Source organism: Oncorhynchus mykiss, chromosome 21 (assembly GCF_057628025.1).
Source record: "Oncorhynchus mykiss isolate SJ-2025 chromosome 21, ASM5762802v1, whole genome shotgun sequence".
NCBI lineage: Eukaryota > Metazoa > Chordata > Actinopteri > Salmoniformes > Salmonidae > Oncorhynchus > Oncorhynchus mykiss.
The window spans coordinates 21,697,574-21,724,834 of record NC_143042.1 but is presented as its reverse complement, the minus strand read 5'-3'; the positions used below and the strand labels follow the sequence as shown (position 1 = coordinate 21,724,834).

The following is a 27,261-nucleotide window of genomic DNA, read 5'->3' as shown; positions in this document are numbered from 1 at the left end:
GATCTGGAAAATGTGCTCACAGCTGCATGCGTAGCATTAGCTAACATGCTAGTGAGAGCTGATGGTTTATGCAAGAGCGAGAGGGAGGGAGGACCAGACTGCTAGCAGGGTACAGGGTAAACTGCCTGCCCTACAGCAGCACTAGGATCACCTAACCCGGGTAAACCAGACTGAACTCTGGGCCCACCGTTGTAGTGACATGACAGTGAAACGCAGGGGAAACCGTTTGGATGGCAGGCTAAGGATTATCAGCAGGGCATGATGAATGAACTACCGTTCTACATTTCCTGCGGAACAGTAAAACACATTGATCACAGAGCAGAGGGAGGAGATGTTTAAACAGATTAGAGGAAAATATTACTGACGACTGTAGCGGGGGGGTGACCATTCATCTAGAAATATGAACAGCAGCAATTCATCTTGATCACTGACAGAGGGCAACCATGTGGATCTCTCCCCAATGCGGCTAAGGGAATACTCATAGCTAGGCCAAATTGTCAATTTTTGTGGATTAAATAGATGCTACAGAAATGGATTAATCGGACTGGACCAATGATTCGTCTTAATCCCACATCCAGGATGAGACAGGGCAGGGGTCGCAGAGAGATCAAAGCCTTCTCTGGTGCACCACCAATGCTGCAAAGTATTGAATACTAGCCTTCTCTCTCCCTACATCCTACTGCAGAGTCTGCATTAACGGCATTAACCTTGCAGCACTGCACAGCACCACGGCGCATAATACAGACAGTATGTTTGGTGCATGTTCAGTGATTGCAAGGCTAATGAGATGTAAATAATAGATGCTAACCCAACACTGCGGAAGAGAGCACGCGGTCACCTCTCGTTGGAGCTGGGCATGGCTAGTTGACTGTAGCCTAGAGAGGAACCAGGTCAATGTTGGCCAGCCAGCCAGCCAGAATCACAGGCACCCCCATGGCCCAAAACAACCATCCCGTGCCACATTTACAGTGCCTGGGGAGGACAGGTGACAGGTGCCTTGTGCTCCCTCGGCCCAGACAGAGAGGTACCTGCATCGGCAAGGTTGGCGTCACCAGGTGGTCGTGTACTCGCTTGGAAAGGCGGGCTTTTGGCAGTTGTGTAACATGACTGACTGGCCAAGACCACCAAAGGTGAGGTCTCATTACGCAATAAGGCCCGGGGAAGTGTGGTATATGGCCAATATACCACAGCTAAGGGTGTTCTTAAGCACGACACAACGCGGAGTGCCTGGATACAGCCCTTAGCCGGGGTATATTGGCCATATACACGACAAACCCCCAAGGTGCCTTATTGCTATTATAAAACTGGTTCACGACATAACTACAACAGTTAAATAAATACAAATAATTGAAAATATAATACCCACGGTATATGGTCTGATATGCTCTAGTCATATACACTCAGTGGCCGGTTTATCAGATACAGATCTAGTACTGGGTCGGACCCCCCTGTAGCAATGAAGGGATGTACCTGGTCAGCAACAATGTTCAGATATCCTGTGGCATTCAAACGTTGCTCAATTGGTATCAAGGGACAGAGCGTGTGCAAGGAAACCACTCCCCATACCCTTACACCACCAGCCTGTACCGTTGACACCAGGCAGGATGGGGCTGCGGACTCATGTTGCTTACGCCAAATCCTGACTCTGCCATCCCCATGACGCAACAGGAACATGGGATTTGTCGGACCAGGCAATGTTTTTCCACTCCTCAATTGTCCAGTGTTGGGGATCGCCGTCCCACTGGAGCCCCTTCTTGTTGTTTTTATCTGATAGGGGTGGAACCCGGTGTGGTCGTCTGCTGCAATAGCTGCACCATCATCCATGACAAGGACCGGCGAGGAGTGCGTTCCGTGATGCCGTTCTGCACACCACTGGTTGTACTGCCCCATTATGTTCCTGTTTGTGGCCCGCCTGTTGGCTTGCACGAATCGAACCATTCTCCCTCGACTTCTCTCATCAACGAGATGTTTTTCCGGCCCACAGGACGTTTGTTGTTTGTTTGTCGCACCATTCTCGGTAAACCCTAGACACGGTCGTGCGTGAAAAGCCCAGGAGGCCGGCGGTTTCTGAGATACTGGCACCGACGATCATACCTCGCTCAAAGACACTTAAGCCACTCGTTCTGCCCATTCTAACATTCAACCGAACAGTAACTGAATGCCTCGATGCCTGTCTGGCTGCTTTATAAAGCAAGCTACGGCCACGTGACTGTCTGTAGGAGGCATCCATTTTCGTGAATGGTGTGACGTACCTAGTATACTGGCCACAGTGTATACTAGTCATATTACTATAGTAGTATCCGGAGCTGAAAGTGGGAGAGCCTGAGGCCGGCATGCGTGTTGCTCCAAGCCCAGTCTCACTAGGGTCGGCTGCAGGGTAAGCGGTTCCAGGGCGAAGCCGCAGAGCGATACCCACTGAGCAACCAGCCGCCATGGGGTCTGAAGCCCTGGAAAGCGTTCCAGGAGAACAGCGAGAAGAGGGGCTTCAAACAGCACGGAGCATTAAGCTACAGTCCGGAGAAAAATAAACAGGCACAGATGTGATCCGATCTGATACTGTAGAATCCACACCAGGCAGAGTCCATAGTTCAACAGAGAGAATGATAAACAGACAGGGAGGGAGGTGCCAGAGACATATAGGACCAGTACAGGCCTGGGTGGATGATACAGGACGGGTTGGAGGACTATGAGAAAGGAGAGAAAGGAAAAATAATATACCTAGTCAGTTGTACAACAACACATTCAACTGAAATGTGTCTCCAGCATTTAACTCAACCTCTCTGAAATCAGAGAGGTGCTGGGGGGGGCTGCCATAAATCGACATCGGGAAGAATAAAGACAAAACAGGAAGAGGAATTAACCGTTTGAGAGAGGGAGGGGGGGGGGGGGGGTGAAAGGAAGAGAGTGAGAAAGTGATTATTTTTTTTAATAGGGAGAGAAACACAGAAAGAGTGAGCCCATGATAAAAATGTACTACAACACTACATCAGCCTGCTGAAATACTCTGTATACGCAGTTGGGAGTATGTGGGTGAGGGGTCAGAACTCTGGTCCTCCATCCCTGCAGCTGACAGGCAGGCCCTGCTCTACAGTACTATTTGTGATGTTCTGCCAACACTAGCTACAGACTGAGCTATACTCTGGCTGGAGGGCTCATAGCTGGATGGGGAGAAGAGTCGTCGCAAGCTATCCTGATTCCTGACATGACAGCACATCAGCTGGATCAGACCAGGAAAGACACACAAGCCCCTTGAAGCAATGAAGGGAGGCCAGGACATGTTAAGGGAAAATATTTACACAATGTTAAGACATGCATCTACATTGACAAATTAAAATGTGTTTGTTTTTCCACTATTAGGAAAAAACTACTCCTCTTCCATGAGAAAAACCCCCTTCATGAGCGAAAATGTTACAAATCTAGCAATCCGGTCAGCACGACTAAAGCACTACTTCTCACAGAGGCAGGGAAATCCATTTTCCTACAAAATCGAACAAATTGATAAAAAAGCTTTTTCTACCGGGACAGGAATGGTTGTTTCTGGGAGAAGAACTCTTCAGCAGCAGAAACATTATTATTATTATTATTTTTTAAGATCAGAGGACAGCGTGTCAACCCCAGCCTGTGTCCTTCTGGATCAGAAAGTAGGCTGGACGTCTGAAGGCTCGTAGATCGATGCGTTTGTTTATAACGCCACCCCCCGGCGTAAACTCCAGTGGTACCTTTCTACATGGTTAACTTGGACGTACGAGATAGCAGACTCCGTCTCAGGGATGGCTGTCCTATCCATCTCCACTGAGTTAGGTACATCTGTTGTTACTATTTGGTTTGCACCTTACTTGTGGGAAAATCCCCAAGGCACACTAAAATTGGATGAATTGATTGGCTGATTGAGGACCTTTTTGCTGAAGAATGTGTTTGTTTTCTATGGTTTTGTTTTGCTTTTCGTGTATTGGATGTAAAAAAAAAAAAAAATATATATATATATATATATATATATATATATATATATATATATATATATAATGATTGTGTTCTCAGCACGACTCCCTGTCAAAATAAAAGTTTTTAAAACATTAAATACAAATATACAACACATTCTGTTTCTGGTTCCCACCAACACCTAGGTATTATCTAAAGACAATTTTATAGCTTCAATTTAGGTTAGCCTACCTCATCTTCACTACACATTACGTCATCCCTTTTTCCTGAATGAAAACGTTCCCCCTCGGCATAGGACAGAGACGCATGATACTGTTAGGCCAAATCCCTAGACTATCGCACCTACATGTGGGATCACTCTGCCTCCCTTCTCTCTCTCTCTCCTCTCTCCCAGTCCACAGACTTTCCTCAAGGCATCTACTCCACTCCAGAACTGCATTCAGCAGGCAAACACTAGTCAGACTAAAGTTCACTTCCAGTCTCCTCTGCTCATCCACAACCAGACAAAGACGCATTCAGAGAGGTACCACAAAAACAACGCACCCAGAAGCATTGCTATCAATAATGCACCAAATCATTTTGGGCAGATGACAATGATAAGCCTGCATGTGGAGCCCACACTGGCATGACATGCAATATAATTGAGTCAGTGTCACGTGATGCCCTGAAGGAAGTTTAAACACTGAGGCGCAGGCCTTTGTAACAGGAGCCTGGGAACTAGCCTACCCCCAGACAGAGCAGGGTGGAGCCCACATTGGCAGACAGGAGATGGGGGAATGCACGCAAAAGGGCTGGGTGCTCACTGCTTAGACACTGATCTGCAGAGGGGGGCACACAGAGCGCGTTGGGGGGGCCTGGAGTTTGACGATAGACCAGCTTAATTCATGTCGCTTTTCAAAACACTTTTGAGAACAGGCGCCTTCAATGTAATGATTGACTGCGTGAGAAGTCAATCAGTCTGTCCACTGAAGCTGACCAGATCCCAAGATGTCATTTAGCTAGTGGCATGCACGGTTATTACTGAGTGAGTGAGGCATTTCAAATATATAATCTCCCAACATCCTCTGCCAACCCCCCATGTCACATTGCCAAACTTAACAAAACATGGGAAGACAAAACCCAGGGATTTTGAAATCGGTTACCGCCCTCGGTGAAGAAGTTTGACCTTTCAAACAACGAGGCAATGAAAAGCACCAGGACAGAGCGCGGGACCAAACTGAACTTTGATGTGGTGGGGGTTTTTCCGCTTCAGAGAGACACAAAGGTAAAGTCATTTGACGAGCTGACGGGAAGGGAAAACTCCCTCCCTAACAGAGTGTTAGGTAAACAGAGGACAGTCCAAATGGGCTGCCGCGGACAGTGACACGTCTTTGACAGAGATGACATGGATTGCGCCGTCTCTATGGCATGGCACAGCCAGAACAGTCAGGACTTGGGCAATGCCAACAGGCGCAGCCAGGACCAGCCAGTCCTTATCCTCTCAGAGAGCTCACAGTTCAGTTTGTTACAGCAGAGGAACATTGTGAAACCCAGGGAAAATGAGTGAGTGAGAGAGAGACAGAGAGAAGGCTTATTGTCTTTGATTCCAGGAGAGGGAGGTTATCCCTGTGTGTGTGTGTGTGTGTGTGTGTGTGTGTGTGTGTGTGTGTGTGTGTGTGTGTGTGTGTGTGTGTGTGTGTGTGTGTGTGTGTAAACGGATCCTTGCGTGTGAAGTGTGCATACTCCATTGTGACCCTTGAGCTGTACAGAGACACATCTAGGGCAGGCCCTGTGAGTGTGCACTCGGCAGTAACAACAGGGGTTGGAGCCTGGACTGCTACGATGTGGATGGTGGGGGAGTGGTAGCTTCAACAAATAAACCAGACCCAGTCTTAACTGGGCTATAAGAGGAACACAAGTATGTGATTAAGCTCTGCTTTGGTTTTAAGAGATCCCATATCGGTCTTTAGGGACACAACATTATGCTAGATCTTTAGCGTGTGTAAAATCTGCCTGAAAGGTAACGAAGGGTGAGATAATTAGGCCTGCTGAGGAGACTTTGATTTTTCAACGCCGATACCGATTATTGGAGAACCAAAAAAGCCGATAGCGATTAATCGGACGATTTAAATGTATTTATTTGTAATAATGACAATTACAACAATACTGAATGAACACTTATATTAAAATAATACTTTAAATCAATTTAGCCTCAAGTAAATAATGAAACATGTTCAATTTGGTTTAAATAATGCAAAAACAAAGTGTTGGAGAAGAAAGTAAAAGTGCAATATGTGCTATGTAAGAAAGCTAACGTTTCAGTTCCTTGCTCAGAACATGAGAACATATGAAAGCTGGTGGTTCCTTTTAACATGAGTCTTCAATATTCCCAGGTAAGAAGTTTTAGGTTGTAGTTATTATAGGAATTATAGGACTATTTCCCTCTATATCATTTGTATTTCATTAACCTTTGACTATTGGATGTTCTTATAGGCACTTTAGTATTGCCAGTGTAACAGCATAGCTTCCATCCCTCTCCTCGCTCCTGCATGGGATCGAACCAGCAACAAAACGACAACAACCACCATCGAAGCAGCGTTAACCATGCAGAGCGAGGGGAACAACTACTAGAAGGCTCAGAGCGAGTGACGTTTGAAACGCTATTAGTGTGCGCTAGCTAGCCAGCCATTTCACTTCGGTTACACCAGCCTCATCTCGGGAGTTGAAAGGCTTGAAGTCATAAACAGCGCAATGCTTGACGCACAACGAAGAGCTGCTGGCAAAACGCACTAAAGTGCTGTTTGAATGAATGTTTACTTAGATACTTGTATGCAACGCAGGACACGCTAGATAATATCTAGTAATATCAACCATGTGTAGTTAACTAGTGATTATGATCGATTATTTTTTATAAGATAAGTTTAATGCTAGCTAGCAACTTACCTTGGTTTACTGCATTCACGTAACAGGCAGTCTCCTTGTGGAGTGCAACGAGAGAGGCAGGTTGTTATTGCGTTGGACTAGTTAACTGTAAGGTTGCAAGATTGGAAGATTGGATCCCCCGAGCTGACAAGGTGAAAATCTGTTGTTCTGCCCCTGAACAAGGCAGTTAACCCACCATTCCTAGGCCGTCATTGAAAATAAGAATGTGTTCTTAACCGACTTGCCGATTGTTATGAAAACTTGAAATCGGCCCTAATTAAATCGGCCATTCCGATTAATCGGTCAACCTCTAGTCGACACCATAAGTCTCTCTGGGCACAGTTGAGGAGAGTCTTGGCAGGATGGGCTGAGGACAGCCTGGCATGAGTGTCCCATTGTTCTGATGAGAACAGTCTTCAAACACTTCAGCTTATCTGCCTCTTACTGCCCATTTTAGAAGATACCGGTCAAAACTAACCATAATGCTACATCCCCCCCCAGGAATTTACCCATTAACAACAAGTTAGAGTTTCCTTCAAGAGGAACATCTCACCAACCTACTGCTGCAGACTCCCTCAGAGTCTTATTGGCGGTGGGTGCTTTAGTTAGAGAACCTTTTGAAAACTAAAACCACAACAAACCTGATCAAACTAGGCTGCCTGGACTCATTTCGGAAACTTCCTTTGTTCTGCCAGCCGCTGAACCCCACGTACCAATGTCCGCATCGAACAAGTCTGATAATCCACTGGCCTGACACCCCGGGCTCGAGGACGTAGAATCTTCAACATTATTTTTTCTGAATGATGCCTATTATTCAAAAGGGTTTTAATGGAGATGGGAAGGACACTGGGACAAGCCACACCATGTTGAGGGAAAATACAGCTTCAGGCTTCAATAGAAGGGTCATACAGTACATCTCTATCGGTACTTGAGTTGAAATGATTCCCTTTATGACAAACTCTCGCTCTATGTAATTATATAGGCTGCAACTCTGTGCATGCGCCACTTTTCCACAGATTCTAACAAATCTGCAAAGTTACCCTGGTTAGTCTCAATTAGAATATTGCTTCAAGAGACCCATGGTTCATGAAACCTACCATCGTCACCCACCCAATACTTCATTGACTTGAGTCAGTCAGAGCAAAAAGAGACATGCGACCCGATGCAAGGTTGTCAGTAGTCAGCGGGAGGAAGAATGGAAGTCTCTGTTGGGGAGCGACGACAGGCTGTTAATCCTCTCGGACTTCACTTAGGCCCTCCTCACAGGGGAGTTGGCTACCCACAGGGAAACAAGTTCTTGGAACAGACCGTCCAGGAGTCAGATGCTTTGCCGTTTGCCAAGATTGAAAAAAATATACACATCATTTATAAAAACTTTTTTTATTTAAAAAAAAAATCAGGTCATCTTTTGACAGCACAGAGAGTGCTGACCCATTTTATGAATTCAGGTTCTAAAAGCTAAACAAAAACAAATGGACTGGTGAAAGATCAGGGTTGGGGATATAAAAACGCAGAAAAGATTAGTCTGAAAATCCGGATTGTTCAGAAAAAAATACAATAAATCACATCTCATGTGTTGACTGCAGCGGTGAGGGGTCTAACGCTTCTGAATGTTATTTCTCCCAATTATTACAGACACTACTTTGTGTCAACACAAACATCTCGCCATATCACCGCCGAGAGACAGGGCAGGCAACCAAACCAAACACTGGCTGGCAACAGTTGTGACAGCGAGGTTCATGCCTGTCAGCAAACAGGAGAAACGGGGCACCAGACGACTCCATAGAGACCTGGTATTGAATAGCCTAGGCGATCCTGAAAAGACAGATTTCTAAAAAACTAGGCTAAACTTAACAGGACAAGAACAGAGCACAGGCCATGTCAACAACTTAAGTCTCCGACCGGAGTCCTTTTTAGGAGTGTAATTGCGGGAGAAACATAGCTCCCCCCTTTGGGACCAGTTGGCCAGGGTGACAGGGAAGAGAACACCCACACACGGGCTGCTGCACCTGTTCTCGGTGAGGGAGGGGAACACAGTGCTGACCCCTTCACAGGAGGGAGTTCTTAGAATGTGACATTGTTCGAGGAATATGGAGCTCCAACAGGTAATAAGAGCCGACGCGTAGAAATAGAACATGTAGAACTATGGGTCTGTGGGGTAAGCAGCGACCATTCACACAGGGCGTGTTCCGCCACTCAGCGATCTATGTCGACGCTCTCATTTGAACATTTAATTGTTATTTTGAAATCACAATAATAACTATGTTGAGGCTCAAGGATACCGCTTACCCAAAGCTCTTTGTGTTGCATGTTTTCCATTTACGTCATTCCCTGGTGCTTCCCTAAAACCAGCAGCACTCCTTTGTGCTACAGGACCTTCAGAGCAACTGAAGAGGCTGTTCTTTGAGCTCGCCCACTAACACGGCTCACCTAACACAACAGACGAGCGAACGAGCGAGAGGCTAGGCCACACAGCACTCTACCCATTTTATTCAGCCTCCCCAGCCCTGCTGTCACGGAATAACACTCCATTAGAGGACGACTGGATCAAAACAGACCCAGATAATGCAGGACAAAGAGCCCTCTGATTATACTGAGACGAGATACAAATTACAACAAAAAAGGTACATGGTGTGCTATATAGAGAGACTTAAATGTGGGGCTGAGTGAACAGATTTTAACAGAAATATCAAAGTATAGAAGGCCGAGCTCTGAAAATAGTTGTTTTGCGTGGAAAATCCTCACGAGAAAACAAGATATGCTTGTAGCTACAAAATGAAAAAAAAAACAGTGAATCTTTTGTACTTTATTTTACCTTTAAAATATGGTTCTCACTTCAAATAAAATAAAAAAAACACATTGCTTACTGCTATTTACATTTGCAGGCCTAACACTATTAAAACTTTGGTTTGGGGGGGCTAATTATTAGACTAAGTACTAGGGGCTAATTTTGGCGTTTGGGCCAGCTGATCGGGGGGGGGGGGGGGGGTCTTGTTTTCTGCACATATCAGCATGTCAGACACCCATACAGTTAATCATTCTATTTATTCTGTGAGCAGGACAGAGACACTGACTGGGACAGAAAGGAAATTCAAATTAACGCTGAAATCTGGACAGACAGCCAGAGGCTCACCCTGCTCAGCTACCATTTAGGGACAACCTGCACGGCCAGAAAGGAACCAGGGTTCGGAATCTGCGTGGTCTCGATTGCCCTCAGTACTCCTGGACACCAAACCCCCCCCCCCCCCCAACCCCACCAACATAAGAAGAGGGTAGTCTATGCACATGGAATCATGCACACGCAGAGTGATGATGCAAAGAGATCTCTCCAAAGAGGACCGCTCCGTCCAATCGCTGCTCAGAAGTGTCTCGTGCCCTCTTCCAACGGCTACAGAGGAGGATGGCTACGTGAGCCTGAGTTCGAGTCAGAGAGGAGAGTGCAGCGCCGCTTGGCTGCCCTCGGGGGTGTGATGTAAGCGGTGCCCCAGCTGATTTATACACACACAGACAAGTGTTCCCATAAAGAAGGACAATTAAAAAAAGGACACAGAGAGCTTGGTGCATTCAGAAATACACCCTTTAGCACAGTATAGCTGCTTCGGCCCCAGCAGTTGGCCTCGCTTCATTTCAACATGTAGCCAGGAGAACGGACTCGGTGACACTGGAAATAAGCATCTAAGTCACTGTAAAACCAGATGGGGAACGCCAAGGCTTAGCAGGGATTAAGTGTGGCTGCCTGCTACCTACCTGCACATTCAGGAGCAGATATATGCTTGTGTCAGGCGGGATCACTGCAAAAAGGGGGCTTTCCCAGAGACGCATAACGCCAAGGCACTAAAAAGCGGCTGCTGAAAAGTCTGACAATTGACGTAAGATAAATACAAAACCACCATGAGAACAATGCTCCAATTCGACTGTTGGAGGGTCCGTGTTACTTAGCTCAAGGTCACGGTTCCAATCCCTCAGGGTCGTTTTGAGAATCCAATCGGCCTAACCAAACGTCCATTGACAGCGACACCACCAACCAATCCCAATGACTATTGATCATGGGATCTAGTGCTTTTTAATAATTTCCCTGATCAGAGAAACACGATCAATATACTAGATTGCCCCATTCCCCAAATCCCAGCCACACACTCATTGATGCTGCCTCTCCCTCCATTAGCCGAGTGTCTATAAATGCAGTCGGATTAATACCGCAACAGTTCTGCCATTTCTGCTTGTTTGTGAATAAAGCTTAAGGATTCAGGCGTTTTCGCTACATATTTATTTTACTAGTACAACAAAACAAAGATACTCAAGGTCTAGGGGGTCAGTGACAGACAGCTAGGCCTGCATCTAGCCTAAGCCTGAGTGATTGAAAACAACATTTATACAGACAGGAAGCAATTTAGAGATTATTTCTCCCACAACAAAGCAAGGAAGGGGGAGCTGGGGATTGTGGAATTATATGTCTGTAAGAAGTGTTCCCGAAAATAGTATTGTCTCAATGGAAATGTACAATTACATAAAACACTGAGGGCAGTTAAGTCATTTTTAGGGTCATGCTATTCTGAGTCTGCACCTTTTAAATGCGACGGTGGAAGTGATCCAACCATCTGTGAGCTCTGAACGAATTACAAAATGTCTGTTCGGGCATTTGTCCGCCTGACTGTAATGTAGCTTTCCCTCGCAAAACTCAGTGGTCGTGTAATCTGGGCCGAAAAAACAGGCCTGAGGAAACAGGTGGTGGCAGTGGAAGCAGGCGGTGTCAGAGGAAACAGGTGGTGGCAGTGGAAGCAGGCGGTGGCATTGGAAGGCCCTAAAAACTGCCAAAGACTCCAGTCACTGACAGTTCTCTCTGCTACCGCAGTACAAAAGTGGTCCCAGTGTACCAAGTCTGGAACCAACAGGACCCCTTAACAGCTTCTACCCCCGAGCCATAACATTGCTAAATCGTTAACCAAATAGCTACCTGGACTATCTGCATTGACCCTCTTTGCACTAACTCTTCACTAATTACATACGCTGCTGCTATGGTTAATCTATCCTGTTGCCTAGTTACTTTACCCCTACCTAGGATATATTTACATATCTACGTCAATTACCTCATACCCCTGCACATCGACTCGGTACTGGTACCCAGTGTATATAGCCAAGTTATCATGACTGATCGTGTATTTATTCCTTGTGTCATTTGTTTCTACATTTTTCTCTGCAGTGTTGGGAATGGCCCATAAGTAAGCATTTCAATGTTAGTCTACACCGGTTGTTTACGAAGGGGAAAGGGGGATACCTAGTCAGTTGCACAACTGAATACATTCAACCGAATTGTGTGTTCCGTATTTAACCCAAACCCTCTGAATCAAAGACATGCGGGGGGGCTGCCTTAAAATCGATGACCATGTCCCGTGGAGCATTTGTGGTTGGGGGGGTTAACAGCCTTTGCTCAAGGGCAGAATGGCAGATTTTTCCACGGTGCCGGCTCAGAGATTCAAACCAGCGACCTTTTGGTTCCTGGCCCAACGCTCTTAACTGCTAGGCTACCTGCCACAACAGCTGTGAAGTATCAAGATCCATGTATTACAACCCAACAGATGCCAATAATCAAAGCCAGTGCAACAGAGGGTGCAGGTTGAAACCAAAGCAACTACAACAGAGCTGATTGAACAGTCAGACTAATCCAGCTCATAGGAGTCCTATACCCCTTTCGCCACGGGAATGGTCTCTCCCAGTACTGGATTAGCCTACCGCTGCTCGTGGCTCGTGCCTTTTTATCTCTGGCGGGGAGGAAAACAGGCAGACAGAACAGTGCTTTTTCCTTTGTGTGTGGGGACTTTTGTGATGCCGCACTTTTTGAACATAATGCTTTGTACAGGGGCCTGGTGTCAGAGTCTGAATGGAATTCCTTCCCTGTGGCCTGTGTGAGGAGGCCTTTGTCAGAGAGATGTACTGTCTGGGGACTTTCCAAATTAACACTCAGCACACTGACTCCATCTAGCCCCCCTGCACTGGTTCTTCATCTTCATATTATTCCTCTAGTTAATATTCCTATTCAACTTCATCATTCAACACGATCTTCTTCAGCTAACGGTTAGCTAACGTCTAACTGTCCGAATTAGAGGTCGACCGATTAATTGGAATGGCCGATTAATTAGGGCCGATTTCAAGTTCTCATAATCGGTATTTTTGGACACCGATTATATTTATGGCCGAGTACATCGCACTCCACGAGGAGACTGTGTGGCAGGCTGACTACCTGTTATGCGAGTGCAGCAAGGAGCCAAGGTAGGGTGCTAGCTAGCATTAAACTTATCTTATAAAAAAAAAAAAACATAATCACTAGTTAAACTAGTAATATCATCAACCATGTGTAGTTATCTAGCTTGTCCTGCGTTGCATATAATCAATGCAGTGCCTGTAAATTCATCATTGAATCACAGCCTACTTCGCCAAACGGGTGATTTTAACAAGCGCATTCGCGAAAAAAAGCATTGTCGTTGCACCAATGTGTACCTAACCATAAACATCAATGCCTTTCTTAAAATCAATACACAAGTATATATTTTTAAAACTGCATATTTAGTTAATATTGCCTGCTAACAAACATTTTTTTAACTATGAAAATTGTGTCACTTCTCTTGCGTTCTGTGCAAGCAGAGTCAGGGTATATGCAGCAGTTTGGGCCGCCTGGCTTGTTGCGAACTGTGTGAAGACCATTTCTTACTAACAAAGACCGTAATTAATTTGCCAGAGTTGTACATAATTATGACATAACATTGAAGGTTGTGCAATGTAACAGCAATATTTTGACTTGGGGATGCCACCTGTTATATAAAATACGGAACGGTTCTGTATTTCACTGAAAGAATAAACGTTTTGTTTTCGAAATGATATGGTCAAATCCGGAAACTATTAATGACCAAAGCTCGTATTTCTGTGTGCTACTATATTATAATTAAGTCTCTGATTTTATATTTGATAGAGCAGTCTGACTGAGCGGTGGTAGGAAGCAGCAGGCTCGTAAGAATTAATTCAAACAGCACTATCCTGCATTTGCCAGCAGCTCTTCGCAGTGCCTCAAGTATTGCTCTGTTTATGACTTTAAGCCTATTATCAACTCCCGCGATTAGGCTGGCAATACTAAAGTACCTATTAGAACATACAATAGTTAAAGGTATATGAAATACAAATTGTATAGTGAGAAATAGTCCTATAATAACTACAACCTAAAACTTATTTCCTGGGAATATTGAAAACTCGTGTTAAAAGGAACCACCAGCTTTCATATGTTCTGAGCAAGAAACTTCAACGTTAGTTTTTTTTACATGGCACACATTTCACTTTCTTCTCCAACACTGTTTGCGCATTATTTAAACTAAATTGAACATGTTTCATTATTTATTTGAGACTAAATTGATTTTATTGATGTATTAACTTAAAATAAGTGTTCATTCAGTATTGTTGTAATTGTGATTATTACAAATATATATTAAAATCGGCCGATTAATCGGTATCGGCTGTTTTTGGTCCTCCAATTATCGGTGTCCACATTGAAAAATCAGCCGGTCGACCTCTAGTACGAATATTCTACTGGGTACACTTTACTGAGCCTGTGGAAACCAGTTCTGACGATTTCAGAAGCTTATATTTCTAGCTGGGTCGTTCTGAATGTTTCACCTCACAGAACACACCCTCCAGAGCCATAGTACAAAGTGACGACAGGAAGGGAGAGGGTCTGAAGGTGGAACCCCAGATGCTGACAAGGCACACATGCACCTGACAGCTTTGCGAGAAAGTTTGTCTGGCTACAGCACAGAGATATCCCAGGCCAGATCCAGGTGTAATGGGCTCTAAAGAAAAATACTAATTTGGAGTAGCTAGCCTACATTTTTCACTTCAAAAACATGTGTGGTAGAAATATTACAAAAAAAAACACGAGTCCATTCAGGGTCTGGAGTCGAGCAGAGAGATTATCTAGCCGTGGTGCGAACAGCCCATTTCCCTGGGAATAATCACACCACCACAGATCAAGGCAACGGAAGGTGCAGTAGGACTCCAGTATTGTGCTGTAATTACATTGTAAGAAAAGGGAGAGTGAATTAACACTTTTACAGAACACAATGACTACCAACCCACAAAGGAAGTGCGGTCAGTCAGCAGAAACGTCTTTGTTTGGTTTGGTTCCCGCTATTGTTTGCCTACAGCAGAACACGGAGGTAACGAGAGAGTGGGGTGACTTCAGGTGAACACAGCGTGTGCGTGAACGACTGTGTGAGAATTTTTTTCCAAGGCCATTAAAAACCACAGCGATAATCAGTTGAAGACTTGAGTGCACTGACTGGGCACCATGCCAAACACACACTCACATCCCATTCCCTACAGAGTGTCCAAGGCAGGCTGAGAAGCACGATAGTCAACATGAGCTCTAGACATTCATATCGGTATGATATCTAAATATATCAGCATTGGTGAGCAAATGCGACTTGTCCTATTGCGTATGGCGGACAAAAGATAGTGTGTTGGTCGTAAACTCGTGCTTGCCAGTTCCTAACGACACAAAGGGCACAAAAGACTAGGCCTCGAGTGGTCTTTTCTAGCGGTTTGTCCGATGTACATCAAGCTCCTGTAGACCGGCCTGGAGCGAGGCAGTAAGGCCCAGGCACGGAGGGATCTTTCCAGCTCAGTTTGCTACTGTGAGCACTACACCAACAAATCTAGTCCCAATCACCGACCATTCCTCTTCTTCCTCCAGCCATCCTCCGTGTTAATGAACACCGCATCACATGCACGGCTCTCCTTGAAGCCCCACTGGAGCGTGTCTTTCTCAACTGGGCTCGAGGTTGTTGACACAGGCCTCGATCTCTGGTTTCTGGGGGTGGCCCCGGCCAGAGACCTTTGCGAATGTTCAAACTCATTCACAATCTTTAGCCAACAGTTAATGGCTAATGTGGGACCAAGCACAAAGGATTTTTTCCCACTAAATCAGGACAAGGCGCTGTCGTGGCAATTTTGTCTAGCGAAGGTAACATCGCAGAAAACGTAAAAATCCAGTCTAACGGTAGTCTCACACCGAACTGCGCATGTGCAGGCCCTCAAATCAAAAGGCACTCCGATATAAAACGGCGCCAACAAGACAAAAGGAGCTGATAGTGGACTATAGGAAAAGGAGGGCTGAGTACACCCCTATCCACATTGATGGGGCTGTGGTGGAGCAGGTCAAAAACTTTCTCGGTGTCTACATCACTAAGGAATTATCATGGAGAGGGAACGACAACACCTCTTCCCCCTCAGGAGGCTGAAAAGATTTGAGCCCTCAGATTCCGCTGCACCACAGAGCATCTTGACTGGCTGCATCACCGCTTGGTATGGCAACTGCTTGGCATCTGACTGCAAGGCGCTACAGAGGGTAGCGCGTACAGCCCAGTACATCACTTGGGCCGAGCACCCTGCCATCCAAAACCTCTATAACAGGCGGTGTCAGAGGAAGGCCCCCAAAAAATACTCCTGCCACCCAAGTCATTGACTGTTCCCTCTGGTACCGCACCAAAAGGATCCTGGACAGCTTTTACACCAAAGCCATAAGACTGATAAATAGTTAAACAATAGCTAGCCTTTCATGCAAGTGTAATAAAGCATCTGCCAAGATATCTGCATTTTTATGACACAGGAGTGTTTGCCCTGTCGGCTACTGCCCTTTCAAGGTCAATGTGATAATCCTCATTCTAGTTGGTCCGCCTGAATCACTAGCTACATCATTGAAGCAGAATGGGCTCTTCTGAGGGAGCAGGCACTCAGGCTGTTAATCTGATGGAGACGCTTGTGTCAGAGAGCCTGACTCAGATGAGGGATCCCCGGGGCGGCTGCCAATGACCAGCACTATCGGGGTCGAGTCACGGCACGGCAGCCGTGCCCAAAACACGTCTTCTTGACAGCAGAGGAGATATGAGCACGAAGAGCAGGGAAAACACACTTCCCTGTGTATTCATTTGAATAGCTAGGTAGAGACAGCATTATTTTTCCTTCTACGCTTTGGAACAGCAAGAAGTAGTAGGCTATATGTCGTCATCATCCACAGGGCTACAGAGAGAATCCTCTCCACTCAAACTCTCCTAGAGTAAGGCCCATGTCCCTATGCAAGTGTGGATGTTCCAGCTTCAGCGCATCAAAGGGCTTGACCGACCAACTGCCTGGAAAAGACCTAGACAGATATTCATATTTTAGTCCCAAATACATTTAGGACTATAAACCAGGACGTTTTGCAAGGAGTTTCTTTACGATCTCAAACAGAACCATTTTTTTATACAGAGCTGTCTGCAAGCAATTTAGCCTACAGGTCATGCCCAGTCCACAGTAAGCTTGTGACCCCTACTTAATGAAAATACCTAATGCTGGGGGACCTTTTCCTTGGGTCAGAGAGTAGGGCGGAGAATGACCAGGGAGGTTGTCCATGTAACCCTTGGCAGTCTTTCAGCACCTACCCATAGCAGTCGTCAGCATCTGTAACTTGGCAAACGCTTGTGCTTGGCGCGAGGATGGGTACATTCATTAGCAGCCGTCTTAGCCACACATGGCGCCGAAACTTGAAACCTACCGCTGCTAATCCGTTCTTCCTGGCAGGGGCAGCGTATATTTCCCTGCTCCGTCCAGAAACATCATGATAGGATGGCAGAGTCTGTCGGGGGGTTAAGCAGATCACTCAGCCGGTCCGAAGGCTAACATCTGCCCACCCAGAGTGGGCAGATTAATCCCCCCATGCTAAATACCCCATGGGGTGACATGGTAAGGCATGGATTAAAACCAGCCATCCATGCCACATACCATCAAATCTACTCTACTGCTGCTCTCCATCTCACTGCCATTTCTGCACTGGGTGATTCAACAGATGCAGCCTATATACACACAATGCACAGCACACACGAACATGCAGCCTATAAATAGGCCTAAGACTTTGCATGCAGGTTCCTGTTTCAATGCATGGCTGCTTTGATGATTGTGAAGTGAGAGGATACAAAATGTCATAGGCCGGTATAAAATCTGTTTTCCCCTTCAGAAAGTGCTAGTGATGTTCAAAATGCAGTCTAAGTAGCTCACATGTATAAAACAGAATACTGAATCTGTGCCGTGGCGGACAGCCCTAAATCTTCTCATTAAGTTATTGCTGGTGGTCCCTTTAAGGACAAGTCACCATAACGAGCCAGATGCCATGCAGCAGCCTCCTCTCCTTGCTGCTCATAGGGTTCCTGGTCCTGCTGCTCTTATCGGACACGGAGGGCTGATGGACCATCTGTCGCAAGCCAGTCCTCTTCCTCGCTCTCTGCGTGACCACTACTTTCCAGTCCTGTGTTCAATGTTAATAGTCACTGGCTTGGTGGCAGAACAGTGTGAGTTGTGCAGTGGTCTAAGGCACTAGAGATCCTGGTTTCGAGTACAGGCTCTGTAGCAGCCGGCCACGACTGGGAGACCCAATGGGGCGGCGCACAATCGGCCCAGCGTCATCCGGGTTAGGGCCGGCAGTGATGTTCTTGTCCCATCGCGCACTAGAGACTCCTGTGGCGGCACGGGCGCAGAGCACGCTGACACGGTCGCCAGGTGTACGGCGTTTCCTCCAACACATTGGTGCGGCTGGCTTCCGGGTTAAGCGTTCATTGTCTCAAGAAGCAGTGCGACTGGGTTGTGTTTCGGAGGACGCACGGCTATCAACCTTTGTACGGGAGATACAGCAATGGGACAATTGGATACCATGAAATTGGGGAGAAAACAAATGTTTAAGAAAAAATAAGTGTGAGGGTGTCAGATCTGTTGCCTATTTGGGGGACAAGGAATTAAATCACTGCTACAAACCAATATGTTTTAGGGAGGGTCAGCACAAACTTGGAGCTATAAAAAGTTGCCATTTGCTGTAATGTTGTACATCCAATTATAACCCTACTTAATTTCCTGAATATGACAGCACAATTTAATTGCCGTCTGCAAATGAACTGCCTTCCACAACATTGATTTTGAACACCTTTGATTAATAGCTTTATGACAGCGATCACAGGCCATAAATCCTAAACAACCATTTATCATGAGACTTCTTAGGCCTAGTCGACACCAGTTTTTTCAAGGAATTACTTAGAAGTGTTACTTTCCTTGAGCCCATTATTCTCTTCTGTTCAGAACTTTCCATGACACTGGTGGGATAAGAGTAATTGACCAGTGACCTGAGAGACTTGCCAACCCCCTCCTGGGGAAGAGGTGTTGAGACAGGGAACACACATAGGCCTACATCTTCTGGTGATATATAGCCACAGGAGAGCCTAGCAGAGTAAGCTTGGATGACGGAAACTCCCCTAAGTAGTCTGTGATCTATTGCCAGACTGAATGAGACAAGAAATAGATGAAAGATGCGAAAGACCAGTCAGATGAGTCTGCTACCGTTGTGGGGAGGTTAAACTGGAGCGGTGGCGAAAAATTGACATTGATAAAGTAATGTAGCCTAGCTTGCATTGAAAGCTGCATCTTTCCAGATCAGACACACCACTGCTGTGCTCTACAGCTGAGAACACCCATGCAAAATCAGATCATCCCACAACAGCATTTAAATCACGTCTAACAACGGTCTTTGTTAAATGTATTTGACCGTCACCACGATTTGCCGAATGCTATTTTAGTTGTATTGTCATGGTTGTACCTGTATCGGTCAAATGTCCATTAGCTACATGTGGCAACAAAACCAACATTTTGATGAACATGTGTGGACATCACATTATTACGTTGTCAGGACAAAATTGTGACATGGCGTGAGTGAGTCTTGAAACGCGTTAACAAAACCATCACCAGGTAGAATGCTGATTGCATTAAACTTCAATCAGGACCAGCTACTTTGTTCACAGCGTCCTTGCTAGTTTACCTACATGGACACGTTGTTGTCCCAACACTGGCATCGCACAGCGCCACGACAGCGCACCGTTAACATTTTAGACAGTATGATAGGATCTATGGCAGCGAACATGAACACAATATCCTTAAAAAATATGATGTAGTTAACGTTGCCGTTACTTGCTGAATATCTTTATAAAAACGACTTCTGACTAGTCAGGTTGCAGCAAAACTGCTTTTATTGCTAGCTTGAGCTACAGCCATCGTCACACAATGCCAGATTTCTAGCTTGCTGGCTAGCTAACGTTAGTTAGCATTGCAAACAAACAAAACTTGCATCTGCCCAAAGCAGAATACCATAATAAATGCCATTGTCGCATTTACGTTCATCCTCACCTTTTTCAATCTTGGGGCCTCTGCCACCGTACCGTCGCGATTTACGAAAGCTTCTCCACCGTTTTGTTGGGGATCTGTCCGTTTCATCGCGGACGCCTGCGGCATCTTAGTGTTCGGGATAAGAAAACCAGGGCTCGGGTCCCCGGTTTTCACGATAGGCTCCATCGTTGGGGTAGAAGCCGAAGTAGCGACAGCTTTTGGTTCGCTTTCAACTATCTCTTTGTCGTCTGCCTTTGTTGTCAGATGCGATTCGGGTGTTAATTCTTTGCTGGGTACGTCTTTTAATTCGACCTCGGCCATTTCCGCTGCCAAAACCTGGACTGACATCGCTGCTATTTCGCAAAGTCCTTTTCCCAACACATAACTAGGCGACGGATTGTGAGTGGCAGAGTAGTGATTAAGAGCAAGGCATTGTGGTCTTCGTAGTTTAAGTCTCAAACATTTAGCGGACATATAATGATCAATGCCATACAAGCACTATTTCTCATACTATCAAAATAAAAGTAAATAGACTAGCTACATAAAAGAACTTAAACCCCCAAGCCTTCCCAAATAATTTAACAGATAACAGTACAGAACTACATCTCCCAAGAAGTTTTACCTTTTCAAATGCATTATGGTAGATTAAGTTTGTATTTAACGAGGACTATACAGTGCAGTACTACACAACTTTATATATAGCCAGTTACTCATGTGAGGGATGACATTTCATATTTGATTCAAGTCTTGTATCCAAACTACATTGAATTTATCTGGGGGAAAAAAACTATAATTTATAAAGAAATGTAAAGGAATTTGAAAAGGTCTCACATGTAGTCCTCTAAGCAAGAATACAAAGTAAACGGCACCAGTGACAAAAACACTGATTCTTATTTAACCTTAATTTAACCAATGATACTGTATTCTGGTATGAATGCAATTCAAATGTATGTAAATTGAAGCCTTTCAGTTCTGCATCACATGGCACAATGCCATCTGAAAAACAATATTTCATTTGGACATGGTTGCTTACATTCTTTAATTTGATAACCCCCTCTTTCAATGCACATCTGTATATAGCCATATTGCTATTTTTCTGTGTTACTTGTTTGTTAAAAAAAACAACTTTAGCTTATTTAGTAAATATTTTCTTAAAACTGCATTGTTGGTTAAGGGCTTGTAAGTAAGCATTTCACGCAATGTCTACTACACCTGTTGTATTCGGCGCACGTGACAAAACATTTGATTTGATATTTCATTAGGTCAATCTAGAGAAAATGGGTTCTGGGAGCAAATAAATACTGCCACCATGGGGTGGGTTCTGGTAACGTAATGTAGAGCTCTCGCGCCAAAGTCTATGCATTGATAACAATTAAGTGATTTACAGAGTACGGACTAAAGAGGAACTCTAATAAAAAAATATATGGAAACGTCAATATGCTGTCAACCATAGACGGTTGAATTCAATCAATCATGTTTATTTCCATGTCTCAATTGAAAACCATTTCACTACAAACAAAAATAATATTCAAAATTATTGAAAGGGGGGGGGGGGGGGTTGGAGTGCATTGGAGTCACCCCATGAGCCCACAAGTCCATGCAGCCCTTTTACCAGCTTTGAATTAGCTTCTATTTTTTTTATCAAAATGAATGACATTCACACAACCTATCATAAAAGGCACCTCTTTGACCAGTATACATCAGAACTTGCCAAGTAAAAAAAATAACAGCAATTTACTTGGAACCTTCCATAATCATGAAATTCTAAAAGGCATACCATGTGCATGGCTTTGTACTTATCAAGCATTTGAACTGTGGAACAAACGTCTAATTAGAAGACATAATATATGCATGTCAATGCAAGTAACTGCAGCCCTAGTAAACAAAGCCATGCATTCTTGTGCAGGTAACTTTCTACCGCTCCAAATCCTGTCACTCAACAAAAAGGAAGAACTCAAGCATTTTAGCTGCAATATTCAAGCTCTCACAAACAATTCATACAGAAAGGAAAACAATAACATACATTCAAGCCAGGAGGGTTCAACACAATGCAATCCACCAGACAAACCTGTGGTATATTATTTACAAGGACGCCACCCTGACACACTCACAGAATATTTAGAAAATTGAGTCAGTTGTGGATGCCTCGAGTTAAAATACAGTACGGTTGTTTTTGATGCACCATAAAATCAAACTAAATGTCATGGTCATTGTAATAATTTGATTTAAAAATGTCACAAATGACAATAGCTACTTTCAAATGAAACTAAATAAAACTGAGAAAATGTGGTCTGCTGTTTCTAAGGATAATGACTGAAAAAATGTACAACAAAATGTTACTCTTATAAGTGCTTCCTTATGAGCCTGGATCTGAGGACAGTTATGGTGACTAACATCTACAGAATATTCTTGTTATCAGAAGCTACAATTTATTATTTCACAAACAAACCTTTGACAAAATGTTGAGGAAGTATCTGACCTCTAAAGTCCTCTGTGACACTCTGCTGTGACACTCTGCTGTGAAATGCTCAAGAATAGAGATAGATTGCATCAGTCCCCAAATATCCACAGGATGTTCACGCCTGATAGGCCCAGATTTACTCTCCTGTAAAAAGACAGAGTACAACAACTTATGTGCAATTAAAACACTAATGTTTTACATAGAGATTGATTGCCAATGTGGTCATGACAAGTTCACTTTACTAAAGTGGCATAGCAGCACATTATCACAAAGAGCTTATTACAGTGCCCATCATGAGTCAGTGACTGGGAAGTTTAAATACAGTGGAATAGTTGGGAGTACTCACCCCAGCATCCCAGACTCCTTGGTTTTGATGACGAAGAGGAACATGAGAACAGTGTGGAACAGGTTGTTCCTTCCCTGGGAGCACAATCAGAGGGGACTCAAATGAATGGAGCACATGTGGTTTTTGACAGAAACATCTCACTCACTAAAGGCATGACCAAAAAGGCCATAGGGTCAAAAGAGGCAGAGATGGGCTCTTACCTTGGGAAGGCTGTAGACATGGGCCTGGTAGATAAGTTGGTAGTGCGGGGGATTGGTGCTACTTTGGTGAATGCAGAAGAGGTTTTCATTCGTCACGTCTATTTAAGAAACAAGAGCGGGGTATCGGTGAAGAATAGAAGAAGAACGATGTCCATTCTGTGTGTGTTGTGCTGCTCGGCCTTACCAGGTTTGTCTGGCGTCTGGGTGAAGTGCTGTGAGGTGAAGGTCTTTCCGTCGGGGTACTTGGGGTGAGGCGGGAGTCGGGAGTCCAGGTATGTGCATAGCACATGCATGAGGATCTAATGGACAGAAAACACATCTTGTGTTTGAGATTCAACCATGTTGATCTCTCACTATCGTCATAGTGACAGGAGGAGGTCAGACTATACTTTTTTTGGTCGAGATTAGAGGTGACAGATGAGACTCACAGCACAGTCTGAAGGGAGGTCTGTGTCCCACTTCCTGGCTTTGAGATCCCCGCCCCTGTCCCAGCGGAAAGAACTCATGCAGCCACTGTGGGCCAGCTCTGACGAGGGGAAACAAACACATTGTCAATAATGATATGTCAATCTCTGCTTTCATCAAGTCTTATGACCTTGGTCCATCAGTTGTGGACACCTATAGTATATGACAGGATTATAGCACAGTGAATAAGCAAGGATACAAAACATAACCTCTCATAGGCCTACCTTTAATCCTCTCCACTAGATACTCTTGATTAGGGGTGATGTCCAGGTACTGCACAATTGCAGTCATGGTAGGGATGACCGAGGCCTTCAAAACAGCAGCCTGTTTTAGGCTGGCTATACTGGCTTCTGTTGAATAGGGCGACAGACATGGTAAGTATAACTGGGTTGGCGTAAACTACATTTTCCATTTTGGCTCATTGCAAAATCAATACCTCCAATCTGGAGCTCAGAGCAACCCATTCTCCTTAGCTGGCCATTCACAGAGTCCATCTCCTTCACCAGTGGCACTAGAATGGTGTCATTTATCCACTGAAAGAAAGAGAAACTACACACTTATCAACCACTTTCTCAGACAAAATGACAGATTTGACCAGAGCTTCAGTTTTATATCTCCTTACATTTCTGAGCTTGGCTGTCCAGCTGTCTATGCTGTCCACCACGAGACGACTGGTTGTGATTCTGGCCCAAACCTGCAGATCAAAAAGAACAGTTACAGGAGAATGTGTAATCCTGCTAGGAAAATAAATGTCCCTCTGGTATAATAAAGAATAGTTATTTTATTGATTGACTGATGAATCAATGGATTCATCCCTCTGACCTCCTCGGCAGCCTGTTTGGAGCCCAGGTCAGTCTCGTCCTTGCTGGCTGAGGGGGCCTGGGAGCGGCAGGCAGGCTGGTACTGGAACTTCCTCAGGCTCTGGGCGTAATCCCCCACCGAGCGGCTATAGTTCCAGAACGTGGGGCTGTGGGAGGGCGACACCGACTCTGGGCTCCCTGAGAAACAGTCAAAGGATGCATACAGGATATTACAAAATTGCTGAGTTGTAGTTCATTATTATACTTTATTTAACCAAGAAAGTCACAGTGGGATTGCCATGTCTTTATCAAGTGAGCCATGGTCTGTTTAAAAAAAATCCAGACCAGTTTCCCTAGTAGTAAATAAGCTACACTGTCACACTCATACCTAACTGACTGCGGTGGCTCTTCTCCTCCTCGGTGCGAAGGAACCTGTCCAGGGTCTTCAGGGATTCCATGTAGTCCTCCTTTCCCCCGGGGGAGTTGAACACGGAGGGAGAGGTGCGGTAGCGTGCCCTCAGGCTGGTGCCATCCACTGGGCCAATGCTGCTGGGGTAGGATGAGGGGGGGCTGTAGTTCAACTGCAATCAACAGAAAGCTGTTACAAATGGGAAAGCATGATCTCCCTGACTTCATGCCAGTAGATTTCAAACATGACAAGGAAAACAAAAGTGGTAGCCACAACACTGGAAACTTAAATGGTAGCTAGATACTGCCTATGGTTACAGTAACACCTCTAGTGTACCATTTTCATTGACAAACACACAACACAAATGCATCAGATTGATAGTTAGATAGAGAGCATTGTGGGTCTGACAGACTTTTCCAAAGGCCAGGGAGGGTGAAAAGTGTCCCCCGCTGCCCGGGCTGCTCAAAAGGGGGCTGTATCCAGGAACACAGCTGGGGGAGAACTTGGGGCTGGTGCTGGCAGGTCTGGAGGGACTGAAGCTGAGCACACTCTGACCCTGGAGGGGCGACGACTGAGCCGGAGCTTGAGCCTCCTGCTTCTCTTGCTTGAGCAGGGGTGACGCCTGGATACCTGAATAGAGATGTTTAAAAAGACAAACGTACAAGAGGGATAGACTACATTTGGGTTTCATAGATAAAACAAACACGTACAACACCATCATCTTAACCACTTTGCAGCCAATGACTCACCTGAGTTTCTGAGGCCAAGAAGGCGGTGCTGTTCAGGGGTAACAGCGATGGTAGAGGGGGCCATGGTGTACTTGAAGTACTTCCAGAAGTCAAACAGGGCGTTGAGGCTGAAGACCGAGGCGAAGGCCAGCTCTGTGGGAAAGGAAAAGGAAGGAGAGATAACATGAATTTGACAGGTTATGGCTCACCTGTAAACAGTGTGCATCAGTGCCACACCCTCCCAAAATCATGTTTAATTTCTCTCCATTAACGACACAGCAACAAGAGCACTCACCTATGTACCAGATAGGCCAGTAAGCAATGTTGAAGTACAGGCTCAGCAGTTTCCCTGACCTGAGAGGACAATGTACAAATTACTGAGAAAGGCATTAGCACCACTTGCTTCTAGTTAGGCATTAGCAACAGATTACTAATCATGCGAGTCAGTCGTTGACAAGAAAACACAACCTACATCTCAGTGTAGATCATGCCAGCTAGCGACACATTGAGGACTGCCCAGGCGAGGACCACCTGGCGCGCTTGCTCCTCCCTCCTCATCCTCATCGTCCTGTCAATGAGAGTAGACATGCCCTCCTGTTTCGTCGGAGTCATGTAGGCTGATAAATTCAGACAGAATGGTCAACAGTGTCTGACACAGAAGATTCCGACCCTGTCTTTAAACTGTTTTACACTGAGCGGCACTGGGGTTGGAACGCAATAACGGTTAGTTTCATTAACACACCATGGCGCCGGTGCAAGATCTGAAAATGTACCTCAATGCAGGAATGGGATATGCCACAGTACACCAAATTTTACCTTTGTCCACACTGCTCCATCGGTTAGATTGAAATACTGCTTGCGTTCCCAGAAAACTGCCATTTTCATCCTCATGCTAGCAAGCAGTAGCCACTACATCATGTTGAACAACAAAAAGAGCTGATTGCCTGACACTACAACTCAAAAATGGCTGCAATCAATCGCTACGGCTAGCTGGCATGAGGCCGAAAAGGGCAGTTTTCCAGGAAAACTAGCAGTATTTCAATCTTCACAATGTATCAGTGTGGATAATGGTCCAATTTAGAGTAGAGGGTCACTGGCATATCCCCATCCCTGCATCGAGGTACGTTATCCGACCCATATCCCATGCAGCTTCACTGTGTCTTAATGTAACCATGATTGCTTTCCCGACCCCAATGCAGCTCAGTGTAAATAAGCGTAATGTATAGACTTATTTGTCTACTGTATTATTGACTGTATGTTTGTTTTACTCCATGTGCAACTCTGTGTTGTTGTATCAAACGGCTTTGCTTTTATCTTGGCCGGGTCGCAATTGTAAATGAGAACTTGTTCACAACTTGCCTACCTGGTTAAATAAAGGTGAAATAAATAAATGTATGTTCTGGCAATCAGTTGGCTGGCTAGCATAGCATGCTAACGTCAACAGTTGGTTAGCTAATATAAACACTAAATCGCTGGCAAAGTATTTTTGTCTTACCAACTCGTTTAACTTGTTTTTACTTAGTCAGTCATACCACCAATACGATACGTTTAATTTAATATAGTAAATACAGCTAAATGTAAGTATATTTTATACATACCCCGTTAGTTCCAACGGCGCTGCAAACTTTGCATTTCAACCGGAAATGTAATGTCCAAGAGCTGTCTAACTACTTCCGTTTCGTACACCCGCCCCTTTTCAAAACGTGCTGCTGTGTTGTGAATTGGCTAATACCTTATTACAGATGAGATGTGGAATGTAATATTTTGTTACATTATCACAATCAATAAGGAATT

The 27,261-nt window shown here is 45.0% G+C and overlaps 2 protein-coding genes and 1 long non-coding RNA gene across 6 annotated transcripts in view; 1 reads left to right on the top strand and 2 right to left on the bottom strand.

The window, feature by feature from the left end:
• LOC110500231 (S-adenosylhomocysteine hydrolase-like protein 2) overlaps window positions 1–21,407 on the bottom strand; it is a 43,545-nt gene extending 22,138 nt beyond the window's left edge. For all 3 annotated transcript variants that reach the window (XM_090214237.1, XM_090214238.1, XM_090214239.1), the window contains exon 1: window positions 20,080–21,407. In XM_090214237.1, coding sequence (XP_090070363.1) covers window positions 20,080–20,532 — 453 coding nt within the window. In that variant the 5' untranslated portion in view covers window positions 20,533–21,407. The remainder of the gene's footprint in view (window positions 1–20,079) is intronic.
• LOC118942918 (uncharacterized) lies at window positions 8,877–11,088 on the top strand. The gene is made up of 2 exons (XR_016490251.1): window positions 8,877–9,464; window positions 9,900–11,088. It is a non-coding gene; the product is annotated as an uncharacterized LOC118942918 (long non-coding RNA).
• An 87-nt stretch (window positions 21,408–21,494) lies between the features above and the next one.
• On the bottom strand, window positions 21,495–27,170 carry LOC110500227 (transmembrane protein 209). 2 transcript variants are annotated; one of them, XM_021577469.3, is made up of 15 exons: window positions 27,066–27,170; window positions 25,940–26,084; window positions 25,763–25,821; window positions 25,489–25,620; window positions 25,152–25,369; window positions 24,719–24,911; window positions 24,353–24,528; window positions 24,153–24,224; window positions 23,967–24,063; window positions 23,755–23,880; window positions 23,494–23,591; window positions 23,250–23,364; window positions 23,066–23,163; window positions 22,866–22,939; window positions 21,495–22,663 (listed from the first exon to the last, which is right to left on the bottom strand). In XM_021577469.3, the coding sequence occupies exons 2-15, from the start codon at window positions 26,077–26,079 to the stop codon at window positions 22,609–22,611; spliced, it is 1,653 nt and encodes a 550-aa protein (XP_021433144.1). In that variant the 5' UTR covers window positions 26,080–26,084; window positions 27,066–27,170; the 3' UTR covers window positions 21,495–22,608. The 2 variants fall into 2 exon arrangements, with proteins under 2 accessions (XP_021433144.1, XP_021433145.1); XM_021577470.3 differs by having other exon boundaries at window positions 25,940–26,061; window positions 27,066–27,122.
• Between the last annotated feature and the right edge of the window lie 91 nt (window positions 27,171–27,261).